The sequence below is a fragment of the Pseudophryne corroboree genome, chromosome 5, assembly GCF_028390025.1.
Source record: "Pseudophryne corroboree isolate aPseCor3 chromosome 5, aPseCor3.hap2, whole genome shotgun sequence".
Lineage (NCBI taxonomy): Eukaryota > Metazoa > Chordata > Amphibia > Anura > Myobatrachidae > Pseudophryne > Pseudophryne corroboree.
The window spans coordinates 474,929,164-474,947,937 of NC_086448.1; the positions used below are offsets into that span (position 1 = coordinate 474,929,164).

Below are 18,774 nucleotides of genomic sequence, written 5' to 3' on the forward strand. Positions count from 1 at the left end.
AAGAATATCAATCGACAATCACCCGTAAGAAATCACAGTTTCTGTCAAATGAGATCACGGCAGCAAACAATAGGATAGCTCTACTTTTCCGCACAGTGGAGATGCTTTGCAAGCCAGCATGCCTGCAGACTGATGAAACCCTCTCCCAGGCAAGATGCAACGAGTTTGCAAACTTCTTTGCAGATAAAATATCCACCATTCGGGCTGAAATCTCCACAGTGCCATCAAAGGAGTGTCAAACTACAAAACCTGCCAATATAAGCCACCTGCCTTCATGGACCAGCTTTCACCCAGTGGATGTAAAGGACATTGCTGAAATTGCTCGGATTTAGCGTCCCACCACCTGTGATCTGGACCCAGCCTCAAGCAAGCTTCTAATAGGTTGTATGGATATAATTGGTCCTGTCATTGCAAAAATTGTTCAATGCTCTTTGCAGACAGGCATATTTCCTGGACCCCTAAAGGAAGCAATTGTTAGACCTCTTCTTAAAAAATCTAATTTAGATCCCGACTGCATGACCAACTATAGACCAGTATCAAACCTTCCTTTTCTAGGAAAGGTTATTGAGAAAGTGGTTGCAAATCAACTGGAAACCTGCCTGACAACCCATGATATCTATGATCCATTCCAATCAGGATTCAGTAGAAGACATAGCACTGAAACAGCCCTGGTGTGTGTGTGTGTGTGTGTGTGTGTGTGTGTGTGTGTGTGTGTGTGTGTGTGTTAAATGATCTTCTGATGGCAAGAGACAGAGGCGACAGTTCAATATTAATCCTTCTGGATCTCTCTGCAGCATTTGATACCGTGGACCATGGGCTTCTGATTGAGCATCTGATACATTTTTGTGGACTGGATGGCACAGTCCTAAATTGGTTCAAATAATTTCTCACAGGCAGGTCACAGAGAGTATCGTCTGGATTATACTCATCACCTCCAGTGCCATTGCCATGTGGTGTCTCACAAGCTTCTATACTATCCCCCATGCTTTTTGCAGTATACATGCTCCCGCTGGGTGAAATAATCAGGCACCATGGGCTAGTCTACCACTGCTATGCAGATGATACACAACTGTACTTGTCCTTTGCTCCGGGCACTGATAACCCAATAGCAACCCTAAATGGCTGTCTAGCTGAACTCCAGGAGTGGAAGAGTGCTAGTTGGATGCGACTGATCCCGGATAAAACAGAGGTCCTTATGATAGGACCGCAACATCAAAGGACAAAACTGCAGCATAGCCAACCAACTGGACTTACACTCGGGGATTCGGAATTACAAACCACTGATCATGTGCGGAATCTTGCCGTTGCCCTGGATGGTGGCTTGACACTTAAACATCTGATATCAGCCACAATCAAATCCTCATTCTTTCACCTGAGGAACATAGCCAGAATCAAGCACTTAATTCCCTCAGATGATCTGCCAAAAGTCATCCACGCATTTGTATCATCTCGATTAGACTACTGTAATGCCTTCTACCTTGGTCTCCCAGCAAAAGAATTGCACCGCTTACAGCTGGTGCAAAACACAGCTGCCAGGCTGTTAACCAACCAGCCCCGTTCTAGCCACATAACACCCATACTCTACTCCCTTCACTGGCTGCCTGTAAAATGGCGAATCATCTTCAAGATTGGCTTACTGAGTTTCAAAGCACTATATGACCAGGGCCCAAGGTACCTGAAGCAGCTATTGACCCCATACTGCCCCACTCGATTACTGCAATCTGTAGAAGAAGGACTTCTAGCAGTACCTAGAATCTCCCGTAATTCATCTGGGGGTCGAGCTTTTAGTCATGCGGCTCTGGCTCTATGGAACTCACTTCCCCAGACAGTGCGAGAGGCCCCAACTATAGAATCCTTCAAAAGTAGACTCAAGACTTTCCTTTTTACTCAAGCATTCCCATAATTGTCCCTTTAGTATCTCCATGCTTCTGTATTTTATGAAAATCTGTTCTGTACTTCATTATTTTCTGTACTATATTATGCTATGTATCTTTTAAGCGCCTTGAGTCCTATTGGAGAAAGAGCGCTATATAAATACAATTATTATTATTATTATTATTATTAAATCAAACCTGAATAAGGCCCTTTAGTCACTGTTTATGGGAATGTAGTAAAATCAAAAGATTTTGGAATAAAAATATTGGGTTAATAAATGATACGCTTGCAACATGACTCCTTAGTCGGTTTATGGTCTATTTTTTTTAATTGGTCATAAGGTCAAGGAAGCAAGCAGCTCATTCCCCTACTCTTCATGTGCAGAGAGATTTAGATTTGGGTGGGTTATATTGTTTCTGTGCAGGGTAAATACTGGCTGCTATATTTTTACACTCCAATTTAGATTTCAGTTTGCAAACACTCCTTCCATATCTAAATCTCTCTGCACATGCTACATCTGCCCCACTTGCAGTGCTACATGGTTTTGCCCAATTGCTAACATTTTTGGGATGCTAACAACCTGACTAACCCGCAAAGTCATCAGACATAGTCATAGTCATGTATAAAATACAAGCAGGTCATTGCCAGTAACAGAACAAAGTAGAAAATAAGAGAATCACTCTGGTGCGCAAAGCAGCCTATACAGTACTTGCACTGAAAAGGGTGACTCCCACACCCCCAAGACAAGCAAAAAGAAACAGAGATTGTGCAATATACTATATGTGGCGCTTGGGTTTATCTTAATGTCTGTTACAATACAATAATAGTAACAATGCTGCTTTTAATTACGTTCCTGTGGTAAATTCAACATCCAGCGTATAATCTCGTCTTTCAAATGTCACAATTCTTCCTTGGAATTTTCAAGGGTACCAATGCCTCAGTCGTAGTGATCATAAAAAGACAGAAAGAGAACCGTATCTAGTGTAATACGTCCTTTTTTTATTTTTTAAAATTCAGACTGGACAACACATATAACATTAAAAAAAGCATATGGTCCCCAATGTAGAACCAATGTATGAGCACACTGAACGTCAGATGATATCCCAAACAGGTAATAAAGGAAATAATTACCGGACGGTTTGAGAACCTGAAAAAGGTCTCAAGCAGGTGTAAATATAATTCCAGCTGGCCTCCCGGGAAACGGTTCACTGGTATCCGGTATTCAGTTCCTCTAAGAAACACTGCGGGGTCACCTGCGCTCCACCAACGTATTATCATAAGCACACTTTACCTTGATAAAGAACCCAGAAGGGTTTGAAACGCGTTGGTGGAGCGCAGGTTACCCCGCAGTGTTTCTTAGAGGAACTGAGGCCAGCTGGTATTATATTTACACCTGCTTGAGAACTTTTTCAGGTTCTCAAACCGTCCGGTAATTATTTTCTTTATTACCTGTTTGGGATATCATCTGACGTTCAGTGTGCTCATACATTGGTTCAACATTAGGGACCATATGTTTTTTTTAATGTTATATATGTTGTCCAGTCTGAATTTTAAAAAAATAAAAAAAGAACGTATTACACCAGATACGGTTCTCTTTTTGTCTTTTTATGATCACTACGACTGAGGCATTGGTACCCTTGAAAATTCCAAGGAAGAATTGTGACATTTGAAAGACAAGATTATACGCTGGATGTTGAATTTACCACATGAACGTAATTAAAAGCAGCATTGTTACTATTATTGCCAGTAACAGTTCTGCATGCTGGCAGCCGCACAATTGCCGTTCATGGTCATATGGAATTTTCCCCTGACACTGACCATCCAAACATAATGTATTTTTTACATACATATGCACAGGGGCGATTTAAGGGATTATGCCACTCTTAGGCACAACATTATTGGTCGCCCCCAATTACATCACTGTCCCCTTTGCAACTTTCATGTTGGGGCCAGACCCAGTGTCTCCAGACTTACTCCCCACCACCTCCAGCACCACAGTTTACTTTTCATTGTCATCCCTAAACCAAAAATAAAAGAATAGAGTCGTAGTGACAAAAACAAAAAGAATCACCTGGCCTCATCTGACCAGTGTCCTACTAGGGCTCATATGTAGGAGAGTCTGCTGTGCCGCCCCTTAGCAAAGTAGCGCCCATAGGCACATGCCTCACCAGCCAAATGGGAAATCCACCACTGCATGTGCATCTGTGCATTCATGTGCAATAGATTTAAATTGTTGCAATCAGCCTCCATTAGAATGATAATTCTATCCCCTATCCCACTTTACCAGTTGCATGTGTGTATAAGTGACAGAATCACATAAGTCTGCACTAATGCATATGCCTGCATCCACTAGCCAATAAGTTGATCATGATCCTAAGACATCAGGATTATTTTTTATTATTTTTAACAAGCAGGCAACAGGATGGGTTGAGCAAACTGATGGTCCATGGCTGCATAGTACTGTAATTAATACTTTCTCTTTTAGGAACCATGAATCCTACTGCTACATCATACAATCTCTGATTCTTCTCTTGCGTCATCTGCCTTCCGCATACTGTAGCATAAAATTCTTCACACTATCACTTCTTTATGTGAGAGCAACACAGACAGGGAGATGATAAGCAGCAGATGAGTGACACCAAAGGAAGGTAATGCTAAGAATTAGGTGGTTAGTTTGGTTTATTTGATTTGCTTACTTAATACAATAATGTGACTTAGTACTTTTGATAAAGGGATGAAGTGATTAGAGGATTAATAAACATGAATAGAATTAGTTGACATTTAGGAATAATTAGTAATAGGATGAGGAAATTCTATCATTATCAATGGGTTAATGTTGAAATGGGTTGCTGAAAAAGTTAATTATTTTTATTTAGATGATATTATGTGGTAGTCACAAAAATGTTTTATTATGGTGATCACTGGTATGCTCTCTGTAATATAATTTTGGTCACTGGGATGCTCTCTGTATTATACTGTATTATGGACAGTAGGATTTCCTGACATGATTGCAACAAGGGTTACAGAAGGTTACAGGTAGCTAAATATGAAAGTACATATTGACTGTTGGGGGCAGAAAAATTATATTAGACTAGGATGACCAGATTCCTAATTCAGGGCCTTGTGTCGACTTTCTGGTGATGTAACGAGCCATTTCAAGATATGCTACCCCATCTGGTATAGTATTTATTCTCCATGATATTTTCTCATATACTGTATGAAACCCCTTTTTTCCTCATTTACTTCACTGGGAATAATTTTTTTGTTCGGACTGAAATTTTTCCTGTTAGTATTTTAGAATATTTAGCCTAACTGATGTTATAGAGAAAATGTACTTGAGATTGTGGGGAAAAAAAACATTTACTGTTTATTTTTTTATTTTTTTAATCAGAACACAAACATATACTGTAGCTCTATGTGCATTCTGCATCTTGAGAGAATTAAGTTTATTCTACATAATATTTTAATACATTTTATTACAAGCCACAGATGTGTCCTCTTACAACTTTGCTCCATGAGTGCAGTGTAACTCTGTAGCGCCGAGCGTCTTTTTTTGCATCTTTTGCAGGGAAAATGTAATGCAGTAGGACACACAAGCAGCATCTGCTGATTAAAATGATATGCAGTATGTCTATATTCTGTGTGTAATTGCAGCGCTATCTGCATACAAAATGCTATGAAAAACACTGTAACATTTCATTTTGGATGCAGATAGAGCCGCAACTGCAATTACACATAGAAAATAGGCATGCTGCATAACATTTTAATCAACAGAAGCTACTTGTGCGTCCTAATGCATTACCTTATGTCTAAGACCCATTCTTGGCTATAAAGTCAAGCAATGTTTCCAGAGGAAGGAAGCAAATTGTTGTCAGGATATTACTTGCACTCTGTATGCAGGGCAATTTATCTGTTGTTGTAGTGAACGGGAAGAAAGTGCTGTCAATGGTACCACTAAAACCTTGTCTACATTTAAATGGACAGTAAATGTATGGCTTAGTGTACTCAGAGAAACTACACTATCTACAACCTAACGTAACACTGAGATGCGTGAACAGCTTAACATTGATTGACATCTCATGCAATTCATATACAGAGTTGTAAACAGAAGTGTTTTATGAGCTTTGAAAAGCCTGCCAACTAATGTTCTTCACAATATTTGACCGTTTAGGCTGTTGTCACTTGGGCAATTTAGCATGCCATGTTATCAAAGCCAATTGTACTGAAGATCATTAAGTGACATCTTTAATCCTTTGGTAAAAGCTTCCTAAATTAGAGACTTTCACCCTGTTAAATGTCTGTTGATAGCAATGCGATCTGTGAAACATAAACAAAACAGGAGAAAGAACTGGAGTAATTACTACTGTATCTCTGAAAGCCTGAGTTTGTTTTATTTTTGCTGCACACTGAAAATAATGTGATATGAAAAGAAATGAATAAAAAATGAAACCAAACTGTACTTTGCAAATATATTTTGGTTCTGCCTTGAAGGCAGCAAATGCTCATTCACTATTCATAAATATTATATATTCATAATAATGAAGCTTATTTACTTGAAAAGGACGAGTTTACAGAAATCATAATTTAGAATATCAAATTTAGCTATTTAAAAATATCACATCCTAGAATGGTACTACCAAGATTTTTATGTGGGATTTCACGTACAGTATGTTTTGTAAGTACCTACTTGCTTGAATACCAAACGCAAGAATGATGTCCTATTATTTGTTATATAGCTACAGCATGTCATTGTATATACAGTAATAAAAGGCTAACACTGCTCCTCACCTCTATGGGGGAATTCAAGTGTTTTGTGCATTGGCAGCCACTAGATGGTGCCCTATGGAGCAATTCAAGTGTTGCTCCATTTTGGAGTGCACAGCCACCGACACTGACATTAGTGTTATGTTGTTCCGTTATTTTGATGGGCTGGTAACTAGTTTATTAATAAAAGCAGAGGCAGTGAAAAAACAAAATTAGCAGCACAAATGTTTTTCAGCCTATGTTGTCTATTGCTTATGATTTACATAATGATTCTTAAAAAAGAGGTACAGTAATGCCAAGCATTGTTTATGGCATTAACTGGAAAATATTGTTACAAAACATTGAAAACAGTGCATAAAATACTTAATTCGTTAAAAAAAGAAAAACATTCAATATATATTTAAAAATTATACAACAAGCACAACATAAGTAACTGAAGAATGTAATTGTACTGTACCTGTTTTAGGATCAATAGAAAAATAAGGTTGTCCCTGAAGAATGCTATATACCACTCTTGCACTGTTTCCATATGTAGGATCATCCGCATCAGTTGCTTTGACCTGAAGCACATAGGCACCTGGAAGGCAAAGTAGCTTTTATAATTTTGCTATGTTCATATTTTGACAATGTTTAAAATATTACACAATATTCAACATTTAATCTGCCAAATATACATGAAGATATTAGCACAATTTTATACTAATTATATCAATTCAGTTGTGCATAATCAAGTTGCATAAACAAAAATCAACCAATTAGAAGTTTGTTTTCATTTCTATACACTACAACAAAAGTAAGAATTTAACTTTAATTGGTAGTTATGTTTTGGGGAGTTTTATGCAGCAGTTTGCAAAAATGTCTCCAAGCGTGTTGAACTAAAAGCAACTAAGATTGAAAATAATAGGAAAGTTCATAGGAATAGTCATCTATAATAAATGTCTGTTAATATTGTTACATTTGTGAACAAATGACATAAATGAATATAAAATAATTATATAATCCTGGCACATTTATTGAGAATTCTATGTATTACTATGTATTATTTTATTGGGGTTGTAAACAGCATGGCTACAATCACAATGTAGCCGGGGCAGAATGTTGACACTTGAATGTCAAATGTTATCATGTCAACATCTGAAAAAAGTTGACATAAGACATGTCTACATCGTCAAAATGATAACAATAGTAATGTTAAGGGTTAGGGTTAGCTTTAATGCTAGGGATAAAGGGGCCGATGAATTAAGCCTGGAGACGGCATAAGGAAATGATAAACCAGTGATAAGTGCAAAGCGATAAATGCACCAGCCAAATCAGCTTCTAAATGTTAATTTACATATTGGAGCTGATTGGCTGGTGCGTTTATCATCTTATACTTATCACTGGTTTATCACTTCCTTTTGCCTTCTCCAGGTGAATACATCTGCCCCATTGTTAGTGCCAGAATTAAAATCGGGTGGCAACATTGTCATCATATTGAATTTTTTCAAGTGTCAACATGTTACAAGTAGACATTGTTCTTATCGACATAATGAACATGTTGACATGTACTCTGGGCCTGATTCAGAGGTGAATGATATAGCACAGCCACTGTGTCTGAGAATACAGCTACTGACTTTAACACTGCCCATTGCCACCCCAAAATGCCAGCAGCCTGTCAATCATGTTGTAGCTTTTGAGGCACTGTGAGCGACTTTACAGCTCCAGAACGGCACATGTGCAGATCTGCAAACTTCGTCCAACTGCAAAACAAGTTGCCATAGCGTCTACCTCTTAATCAACCCTTTGTCAACATGAAGCAAATGTCACGATTATGTAGTCAACATTATGATTTATGTAATCAACATTATGAGTGTCAGTATTGCTAACATCGATCAAACATTCTGAATCTGTTTTATTGGATATGCCAGAGAGACATTTATGTTTTAATGCAAATATCAGCCCAAAAATAAAGAAAATGGATGAGAGCTTTATTATGACTGACAATGGTTTTGATATACAGTAACAGGCCACTAATTACTGCATACTGAACATGTTTTTTCATGTGGTAATTTGATATGGTTGCTGAAAGATATTGCAGTTTATACAGAATATGATAAAATCATCAGAATAAAACACAAAAAATAAAATAATTGTCTCTGCATAACATTTACATACCCTGTATACAGAATCCATATGACAAACTTGTACACTACGGGGGTCATTCTGAGTTGATTGTAGCTGTGCTAAATTTAGCACAGCTATGATCATCTTCCCTGACATGCGGAGGGGATGCCCAGCACAGGGCTAGTCCACCCCGCATGTCAGTGCGACCCCCCCCCACAGAAGTGCAAAGGCATCGCACAGCGGCGATGCCTTTGCACTTCAAGAGCAGCTCCCGGCCAGCGCTGCTTTAGCGTGCTGGCCGGGAGCTACTCATCACTCCCCGGGCCGCAGCAGCTGCGTGTAACATCACGCAGCCGCTGCGGCCTGCCCCCGTTCGGTCTGGTCACGCCTGCGTTGGCAGGACTGCACCCACGAAACGGCGGCCAAATGCCGCCGTTCTGCCCCTTCCGGCCCAGCAATCACCTCTGCCTGTCAATCAGGCAGAGGCAATCGCATCCCTGCTATGGCCTTCGGCCATCTGGCATGCGCCGGCGCATGCGCACTAGAGACTCGTTCACTCGGTTGCGATAAACAGCAGCGAGCAAATGGGTCAGAATGACCCCCTATATTCCAAAATTTAATAGAAAAATATACCATTTGTTAATACTGTATTTAGAAAGAATCTCATGAATGTATTTGTAATATCTGATTATCACCATTAAGACAGATGTGATTTTATAACCTGTGATGAATTGGCAATACAATACTGAATTTCTAAGTATCACCTGCTCTTCAATTTGGGGAACCTGTGCCAGGAAGGAGTTTGTCCAGTACTGTTCATTAATACTGTATATTATAAGATGAGTGATCAGTAAATACTAAATACAGTTAAAAAGAAAGTTGGACTTAAATAATTAACTATTACTTAGGTTTGCACAGACTTTTTGAATGAGCTATATTCAAATATTTTGTACCCCTTGACAAATTGCAGGTATCACTCAATCTGAGTGACAATAAGTTAGCAGAACCTACATGGGGTCCTTATCGTATTTCTACACATTGAAATACTGTACACAGCTATTGTTTTTTTATGATAACTATAAAGCTGGGTACACACTTTACAATCTATCATCCAATATATAGCCTGGGACAGGTCAGAGCAATATATTGTACACATTGTATAGTGTGTACCCACAATGTATCATTCCCCACTATCATTCATTGATTCTTTGAGCTATCACATTGGATGTGCTGCACATCCAGTGGGATGATTCCATGACAGATGCAATGTAGTTACGTGCAGCATGTAGAGATACAGTACATTGCACCATTGGGCATTGGATCATTTAGTTTGTATGGTGGATGTAATGTATCATTACATTACATCATTTATTCGGAAAGGGGTGTAAATAGCTTAATAGAATGATAACAATTACTAGATTAACAATAAATCTAGCATATGAAACAAAACATTTTTCAGATTCAGTAAAATATTCAGTTTGAACAGTTGCCTACACATACGTTTTAATCATGAACCATTAAGCACAGAGGAGCACAGCACATAACAGGAATCTAGAAACAGAAGGGTCAGAGATATAAATAAGGAGACAATGGAAGGCAGTTTCCTAAAGTGGGCACACTGACCTCCTCCATTGCTCCAGGTTCTGCTTTATGCTCCCCAGAGCAGGAATAAGCAGGGAGTACAGGGGACATGTGATGTGGTCCTCCCTAACCCTGTAGTCCAGTCTCTAGGGACTGAGCTCCAGTAAGGAAATGGCACCAATATACATAAAAGCAGTTGGCAGAGGCTGATGTACATGACACCTCCTCCCTCCTTTGTTGGCTCTTCCCTCACACATGTGGGATGTGCTGCCTCTGCTGTTGCTGTAGAGCAGCAAATTTCAAGAATGGAAGACCCTGATCAGTAACAGGTAGTGTTTGTGTGCTGAGGTGTTTGTAGTTAATTAGGCGAGAATGTGTCTGGGTGCTCCTGGGGTGTTGACAGTTAATGCAGGGGTGGAGAAGAGAGTGGGCCTGGGGGCTCCTTGGGTGTTAGAAGTAAATGCAGGAGGGAGGGTGTGTGTCTTGGAGCCACTGGGGTGTTAGTAGTGAATGCAGGGGGAAAAGGATGTATGCCTGGGTGCTGCTGAGGTGTTAGTGGTGAATGTTGGCTAGGGAGAGTGTAAATGGGTGCTGCTGGGACTGGGCGTTAGTAGTGAATGCAGGGGGAAACGGGCATGTGTCTGGGTGCTACTGAGGTGTTAGTGAATGTTGGCTAGGGGGAGTGTGTGTGAGTGCTGCTGTGACTGGGGTGTTAGTAGTGAATGCAGGGGGAAAAGGGCATGTGTCTGGGTGCTGCTGAGGTGTTAGTAGTGAATGTTGGCTAGGGAGAGTGTGCATGGGTTCTGCTGGGACTGGGCGTTAGTAGTGAATGCAGGGGGAAACGGGCGTGTGTCTGGGTGCTTCTGAGGTGTTAGGGAATGTTGGCTAGGGTGAGTGCGTGTGACTGCTGCTGGGACTGGGGTGTTAGTAGTGAATGCAGGGGAAAAAAGGTGTGTGTCTGGTTGCTGCTGAAGTGTTAGTAGTGAATGTTGGCTAGGGGGAGTGTGTGTGAGTGCTGCTGGGACTGGGGCATTAGTAGTGAATGCTGGGAGAAAAGGGTGTGCGTCTGGGTGCTGCTGAGGTGTTAGTAGTGAATGTTGGATAGGGGTAGTATTTGTAAGTCCTGCTGGGACTGGAGTGTTGGTAGTGAATGCAGGGGGAAAAGGGCGTGTGTCTGGGTGCTGCTGAGGTGTTAGTAGTGAATGTTTGCTAGGGGGAGTGCGTGTGAGTGTTGCTGGTACTGGGGCATTAGCAGTGAATGCAGGCGGAGAAGGGTGTGTGCCTGTGTGCTGCTGAGGTGTTAGCAGTGAACGTTGGTTAGGGTGAGTGCGTGTGAGTGCTGCTGGGACTGGGGCATTAGTAGTGAATGCAGGGGGAAAAGGGTGTGTCTCTGGATGCTGCTGGGTGTTAGTAGTGAATGTTGGATAGGGAGTGTGCGTGTGAGTGCTGCTGGGACTGGGGCGTTAGTAGTGAATGCAGGGGGAAAAGGATGTGTCTCTGGATGCTGCTGAGGTGTTAGTAGTGAATGTTGGATAGGGGTAGTATTTGTAAGTCCTGCTGGGACTGGAGTGTTGGTAGTGAATGCGATTAGTGATCCACAAAATTCAGGTGGGTTTGGATATCTAAAGAACCGAATCACATATTTCTAGTTTCTATCAGTCTGCTGCAATGTAGACCAGTTACATGTAATGGGGGAATTCAATTGATAGCAGGAAATGTAAAAACCCTAACTTATTTAATTCTTTTGACTTATTTGACATAGACAGGCGAAACCAATTTACCGATAAGTAATAATTATTTCCACGATTACGGCTAATAAAAACACATAGGTCCGCAGTTTTTCTCAGATCTTAAGTGTTTTCTTGCAAAATTGGGTAATTTTTCCACTGAAAAAAATGTGCTTTAGTTGGATAAACCCAAAAATAACCATCGGGCAAAAATCGTGATAAAAGCCATTTTTTTCCATGCAAAAAAATTACCTGATGTATGGCTAGCTTAAGCCTCTAGATCACAAGGAGCACACTTTTGTACTCTCTTAGCTGCCACCCTCTTTAATTACAAATTATTGTTCTATCCAATAGGAGTTTGTCCTCTAAACACATGCAAAGGACTGTATGATGCTTCAATAAAAAAACTTTTGAAAAAAAAAACATAATTTGTACTGCAGGCCTGCAATTTTTCCAATTTCATAAATAACACTAAGCAAAAGCAAATGTTTGATTGATTACTACAGTTTGAATCAGAATAACACCAACATGCAAAGATAGTAAATAATCTTTGATAAAGGATTCTCTATTGCATACTCTTTGGGGTAATCAGGATATTCAATACAACTCTCTATTGCCCAGTCCTGACCTATAGTGTTCGTTGATTATACACAAGTAAGCAACCCAATGTTTTGTTTTATAAAGAATCAGATTTACATATGTTAGCATATTTCATTATTTTTCTTATTAATACAGAAAGTTACTATATGCTTCTTTTAGAGAAACATTTTCCCAGAATATTGCTATTTAATGAGTTTCTACTTGTATGAGGATTAAAATATAATCATATGAATTGTTTACATCTACAGCTTTCTAATAGTATTATATATTTACTTTATTAACATTTTCAATTCCACAGACTGAGCTCTTTTTATGCTATTTTCCAGATTGTTATTTTAAGGAACACAATTATTAATGAGTCAAAAATTGTTTTCTTTCTTCGTGTTGTTTGCCGGGAAGTATGTGTGAAAATACTGTCCATTTTTATGTTTTATCTTTGGATAAAGACGTCTCTGTGGGAGACAAATAGTTTGTGCACACACAGTAGGCAGATGTGAGTTGTCATGCTATTAAAATATGATCACAGGACATTTTTGTTATAGCATTCCAATTGCCATGGATTTCTCTGAGAGAGTTGTGACCAATTTTTACAGAAATCTAAGGGTTTCCATTGAAAGTAATGACATTGCTCCCATAAAGAGAGTAAATGGGAATTACAATATCCCATTGATAGAACATTATTGTGATCTGTTTAAATAAATATGTAAAATAGGAAATGTTGCAATAAAGTATAACTGATCTGCAATAAATCTCGTAATATGCAGTTCTGCGGGATGATAACTACTGTACATGTTTTTATATGTTTGTACTTTGTTTAATGTATTTCATGAAATGACCCATGTCATAGATCAAAGCTTAAAAACAAATGTTATTTCTGTTACACTATATAGTCACAATGAATTAGTATGGTGCATGTTATAAATTATGTACCCTTTGCATTGTTAGTAGTGTGATATATTTTTGCTGATCACTAAAAAAAATATGTTTGCTAATGGATAATTTGCTCAATATATTAAAGTTAGTAAATAAGTACAGTATACTGCTTTCTAACAAATAGTGCAAATAAGAAGTAAGTATCCAACCCAATGTACAAAGTTTTTGTCCCACGGGTACTTTATCTAGCCATTTCATATTTGGGTTGCATATGAAATCTCTGCATTCATAATTCCAATGGTTAGGATTCTGACAGGGTCACCCTGGCAGTCAAAATACTGACAGATCCTGGTATTTTAATCCTACCTCAATCCTAACCATGACACTAATACACTGCTTTCACAGCTTAACCCTAGCCACAACCCCCCCACCGCAACCTCATCCTAATCACCCCCCAGAAACCCGCAGCCTAACCCTAACCCTCCCCCTAGTGCCTAACCCCAGTACTTAGATTTGGGATGTGTCTGGATTCTGGCAGTGGTTAGAGATTGGGGTCTATTTACTAAGCCTTGAATGGAGACACAGTGAATGGAGATAAAGTACCAACAAACCAGCTCCTAACTGTCATTTTTCAAACCCAGCCTGTAACATGGCAATTAGATGCTGATTGGCTTGTAATACTTTGTCTCCATCCAAGGCTTAGCAATTAGACCCTAAAGTCCCAACCAACCAGCTCTTAACTGTCATTTTTCAAACACAGCTTGTGACATGGCAGCTAGGAGCTGATTGGCTTGTAATACTTTGTCTCCATCCAAGTCTTAGTAAATAGAACCCATATTCACTAATTTGCTTTCTGTAAGGTAAGCAAGTTCTATTGCCAACTATGATGCTGGGAAGTTTACTGGGTTTCTTAAATGTAGAAAAGTGGCAGATGGTGAAAAACCACATAAGAGAAATACAATTTACTATTTAACCTGAATCAAATCAGTACACTCAAATGTACAGTATTTTACATCATCCAAAATCTTACTTAATGCCAGGTGCTTCCTACAATAATCAAAGTTAGAACTGAAAAGAAGAAAAAGTAATAGTATTCTCCTGTGAGCCATTCACTTTATATAGTGATGTTTATTAAAATGTAACTGTTATTATTATACTAAAATTTTCATTATAAAACCCTAAAGAGTTGCATATGTTGGTGTGTAAAATATGGTTATTGTCTGTTAACAGAGACTTATCGTTAACTAATTATAATAAAATATTTTATCTGTTACCATTAATTGTTGTCTCAGTCTTAAATAGCACACTTGTTAAACTACTGGATATTGCTGGCTGATAAAATTCTAATTGAGTTAATTAGTGCATAATTTGACACCATTGCAGATAGGCAGACCTACTGTATGTAGTGTGCTGTCACTTATCCAATCCCTTGCTGCCACACACTACATAGATCTTCTTAGCTGCAATGATTACAACTAGCTCCACGTGGAAATGTGTTCTTGCTTGTTGTTGACAGTGATGCGTATCATCCTGGGCGGCATATTGTAGCATGCTGTGCAGTCATGGGAATGTGTATATCCTCACTGCTGTGGTGGAGCTAGTGGCCGCAGTTATGGTAGGGAATGCTGTGCATATGCATCGCTGCAGAGCCAGGATGTGCTGCCATACGCAGCAACAACAGATCAGGATACATCTGCAGATAGTGTTTCCAGGCTTCCTATGCAGGAGCAACTAGCTCCATGTGTGCAGTGCCTGATTTATGATGTTGTGAGCTCAAGCCCCATTTATGATATGGTAACAAATGTGTAGAATTTAACTGAAGCTGTATATACAAGTGTGGCTACTAAATAATGATACTGATGCTATAATTATGTTTAAGTGAATAAATTACATTTCTACTTTGATCCCCATCTACTGTATGTATTCCCCTTCTGCATCTACACGTCACTGAATTCTTACTTTCTATTGGCCAAAGCTGTGCTGTAGCTCATTATCTGTCAGCTGTCTCAACAGCTCCACTGTTTTCTTCTTTACCTCAGTAACTGATGCAAAATGGGTTCCATTGAGTACAGATTTGACTTTAGGGAAAAGAAGGAAGTAACACAGTGCTAGGTGTGGTGAATATGGAGGGTGTTCTAGCACTGCAATATGTTTCTCAGCTAAAACTGCTTTACAGTGATAGCTACGTGGGCTGGTGCATTGTCCTGATGGAGGATGAAACCATTTTTCCACAACTCTGGCTTCTTTCTTCTGATTTTTCCCCATATATTTTCTAGAACATTTTTGTAGTAATGTTGATTCACTGTTGCACCATCTGGTACCCAGACTTCCAAAATAGAACCCTTGCTATTAAAGAAAACAGTTAACATTTCTTTGAATTTGGATTGTTTGACATGCTATCTTCATTCTTGGTGATAATGGTATTTTCCAGTGCATGGACTGGCATTTTTTCTCAGGATCATACTGGACGATCCATGTTTCTTCATATAACTTTATCTAATGAATGCAAATCCGCATTCATTTATTTCAAAATGTATGTTAAGATCTTGACGCAAAACTTGCCTAGCAGTTTCTTTGTTGATGTTGACCATTTCGGCTATCATTCGGATGCTGATTTGATGATCAATTTGAAGAATTTTCTCACATTTTAATTTGTTTTTGATGTGCATGATCTTTATGGACAGTCATATTTTTTTTACATCCTCAGCATATGGAAAGATTCAGTGTGCATTTTGTTCAATTTATCCAAAAATTAGACATTAACATGTTGCTATACTTTTGAAAGAAGCATTTTTACAACACATGGGAAAAACACAGTGGGCACATAAGGCAGTGGGAGCCCCATAGGCCCTAGAAGACCGCCCAAGCCACCTAGTGGGTATTACTGTACTACAATATATATTATTATTTTTTTATCTGTGCAAACAATTATTTACCAACTTGTGTTCAAATTTTCATCTGCCCCATAGTGCCATCTTTTTTTTGTTCCAACATGTTTTCATGCTTGCTTTTATTTTCTGTATAATGAAATAAGTTGCATGAGTCAGTACACAGCCTTATTATTTTTCATGTATCAGTGAAAGGGAGGCCTTGCTCAAAATATTGCATTAGTAATGTCAATGGTAATTTGATCTTTGGCTTGGGACACTGTTTATGCATTTACAGTATGTGTTTTATGCATCTATAAAATAAGAACTTGACATTGTCCTTGTATGCCGTAACATAAAAAAGAACCATGAAAAGCTAACCATGATGTACTGTGATAGAAGTGTTCCTTTAGCTAGCTTCAGTTTGAGTTTTAAAAAGGGAATTTTTCACCTAAGAATAACATCTTTGTTTAAGGTCTCTGCACCATTGTCCTAGTAACCCCAGCATGTCTGCACCATTAATATCTTTAGAAGCAGACAAAATCACAAAGCTATATTTTTTAATGTCTCAGGGCTCCAGACAATGTTGATGCTTTCTTATAATTTCACTGAAGTCCATGTCTTTATAGACTTTTGTACTATTTATTATAAAGTTGGACTAAAATGCTACTTTCTAAATCATTATTTACTTGTGTTATGTTTAATAAAATATATATGAAGTATAAAAATACACAAAAATAAGGCCTGAGTTGCACAAAAGTCTAATTGTGGCCACATTCTAAATAAGAATGAACTAACCTCAAATGGAATGTGACATATGCACATATTTGTGTATACACATCGCACAGCCCTACGTTTCCATATGCAAAAATGGCCATCATTATTATCTTCTTCACTTATGATTCAACTTAAATAGGTGTTACCTAGCATATGTATGACTTTGAGATGGCATTGCCCTTAAGTTGGTATCCTTATGTGCATACTCCTGATGGCAGATATTAATGCCAATTTCATGGATGGAGGGAAATGTAAAAAAAATTGTCCAACTCAATTTTTTTTACTGCAATGCAATCTGCAAATATCATAAAATAAGGCCATATATGATCTTGTGTGTGACTCAAAATCAGATGAAAAAGGAAGAAATATGGCCAAAGATATATGATATTAGTCTTTGGTAACCCAAGTGTGTAATTTTAAAATTTAAGCGTGCTGTTTTTCTCATTCCTTGGAAAAATGTAGCATTTTTGCAGCCATCATAGAACCCTATAGTTTTGCAGTCAATCACACATCAGATGTCTCTGATATCTGCTGCGGACCCTCATACACACATTTTTGGAATCCTTATTTGTAGGTAGACCCCACAAAATGGGCATTTTCAGGGAACAGCAAGCAAATATTTTATGATAAACATGCCCCCTAAAAGAGCCCATTTATAGCACCTAGATACAGATGTAGCCAGGTTCATTGTTGCCACAATGCTTATGCACAAGAGTAATGCTAATATTTGCAGATTTTCACACTTGCGAATCCATGAGAAATCCTAGCCATGCATGATTTGCGTTCATCTCTGAATCATGTCCTATGTAACTAGTAAGCACAGAAGCTAGAGAGGGATGAGTAGAGAAACTTGTTTTCTTCTTGTTTACAATAAGTATTTACACCCATATTGCAACCACATTTTCATTTAATGGTTGTGGTGACTAAATATATATCCCTATTTCTGCAGCGTGTACACTGGAATTCCACAGGGAATAACATCGGGGTGTATCAGAGTTGGATCTTGATCCGAGGCACCAACAGGCTAAAAACTTTGGCTGTTCCCAGGATGCACTGCACCGCCTCCTCTATATAACCCCTCCTCTATGCACAGGAGCTCAGTTTTAAAGTTGGTGCCTGCAGTACAGGTCACTAACAGAGGGCGCTGCCTGAGGCAGCCCTGAAGACTTTGAAAAATGAAGTTCTGGTCTTTTTATCACAGACAAGGGATCCTCAAGCAGCGTTCATGGACGCATTGGCAATTCCATGGAAATTTCGACTGCCATACGTGTACCCTCCGGTGTGACTCCTGTCCAGGGTTCTGTGGAAGTTTAAGCAAGAAGGAGGAATGCTACTTCTAGTCGCTCCAGCGTGGCCCAGATGGCATTGGATCTCAGACCTGCAGGGTCTATCGATGGAATGTCCTCTACTACTTCCTCAACGCCCAGACCTCCTCGTTCAGGGCCCTTGTGTCTACCCAGACCTGGACAGACTGGCTTTGATGTGGTGGCTCTTGAAGTGACACTCCTGAGGGCAAAAGGTTTCTCTGAGGCGGTCATCCAAACTATGTTGAAGGCCTGCAAATCGGCTTTGGCTCAGATTTACTACAGGGTCTGGAACTCTTACTT

General features: G+C 39.1%; 1 protein-coding gene across 1 annotated transcript in view; it reads right to left on the minus strand.

Annotated features, from left to right (window-relative positions):
- The window catches only part of CDH12 (cadherin 12), a 1,390,824-nt gene that overhangs the window by 158,055 nt on the left and 1,213,995 nt on the right, over window positions 1-18,774 (minus strand). Inside the window, exon 6 of the mRNA XM_063922964.1 lies at window positions 7,097-7,216. Within this exon, the coding sequence (XP_063779034.1) occupies window positions 7,097-7,216 (120 nt within the window). The remainder of the gene's footprint in view (window positions 1-7,096; window positions 7,217-18,774) is intronic.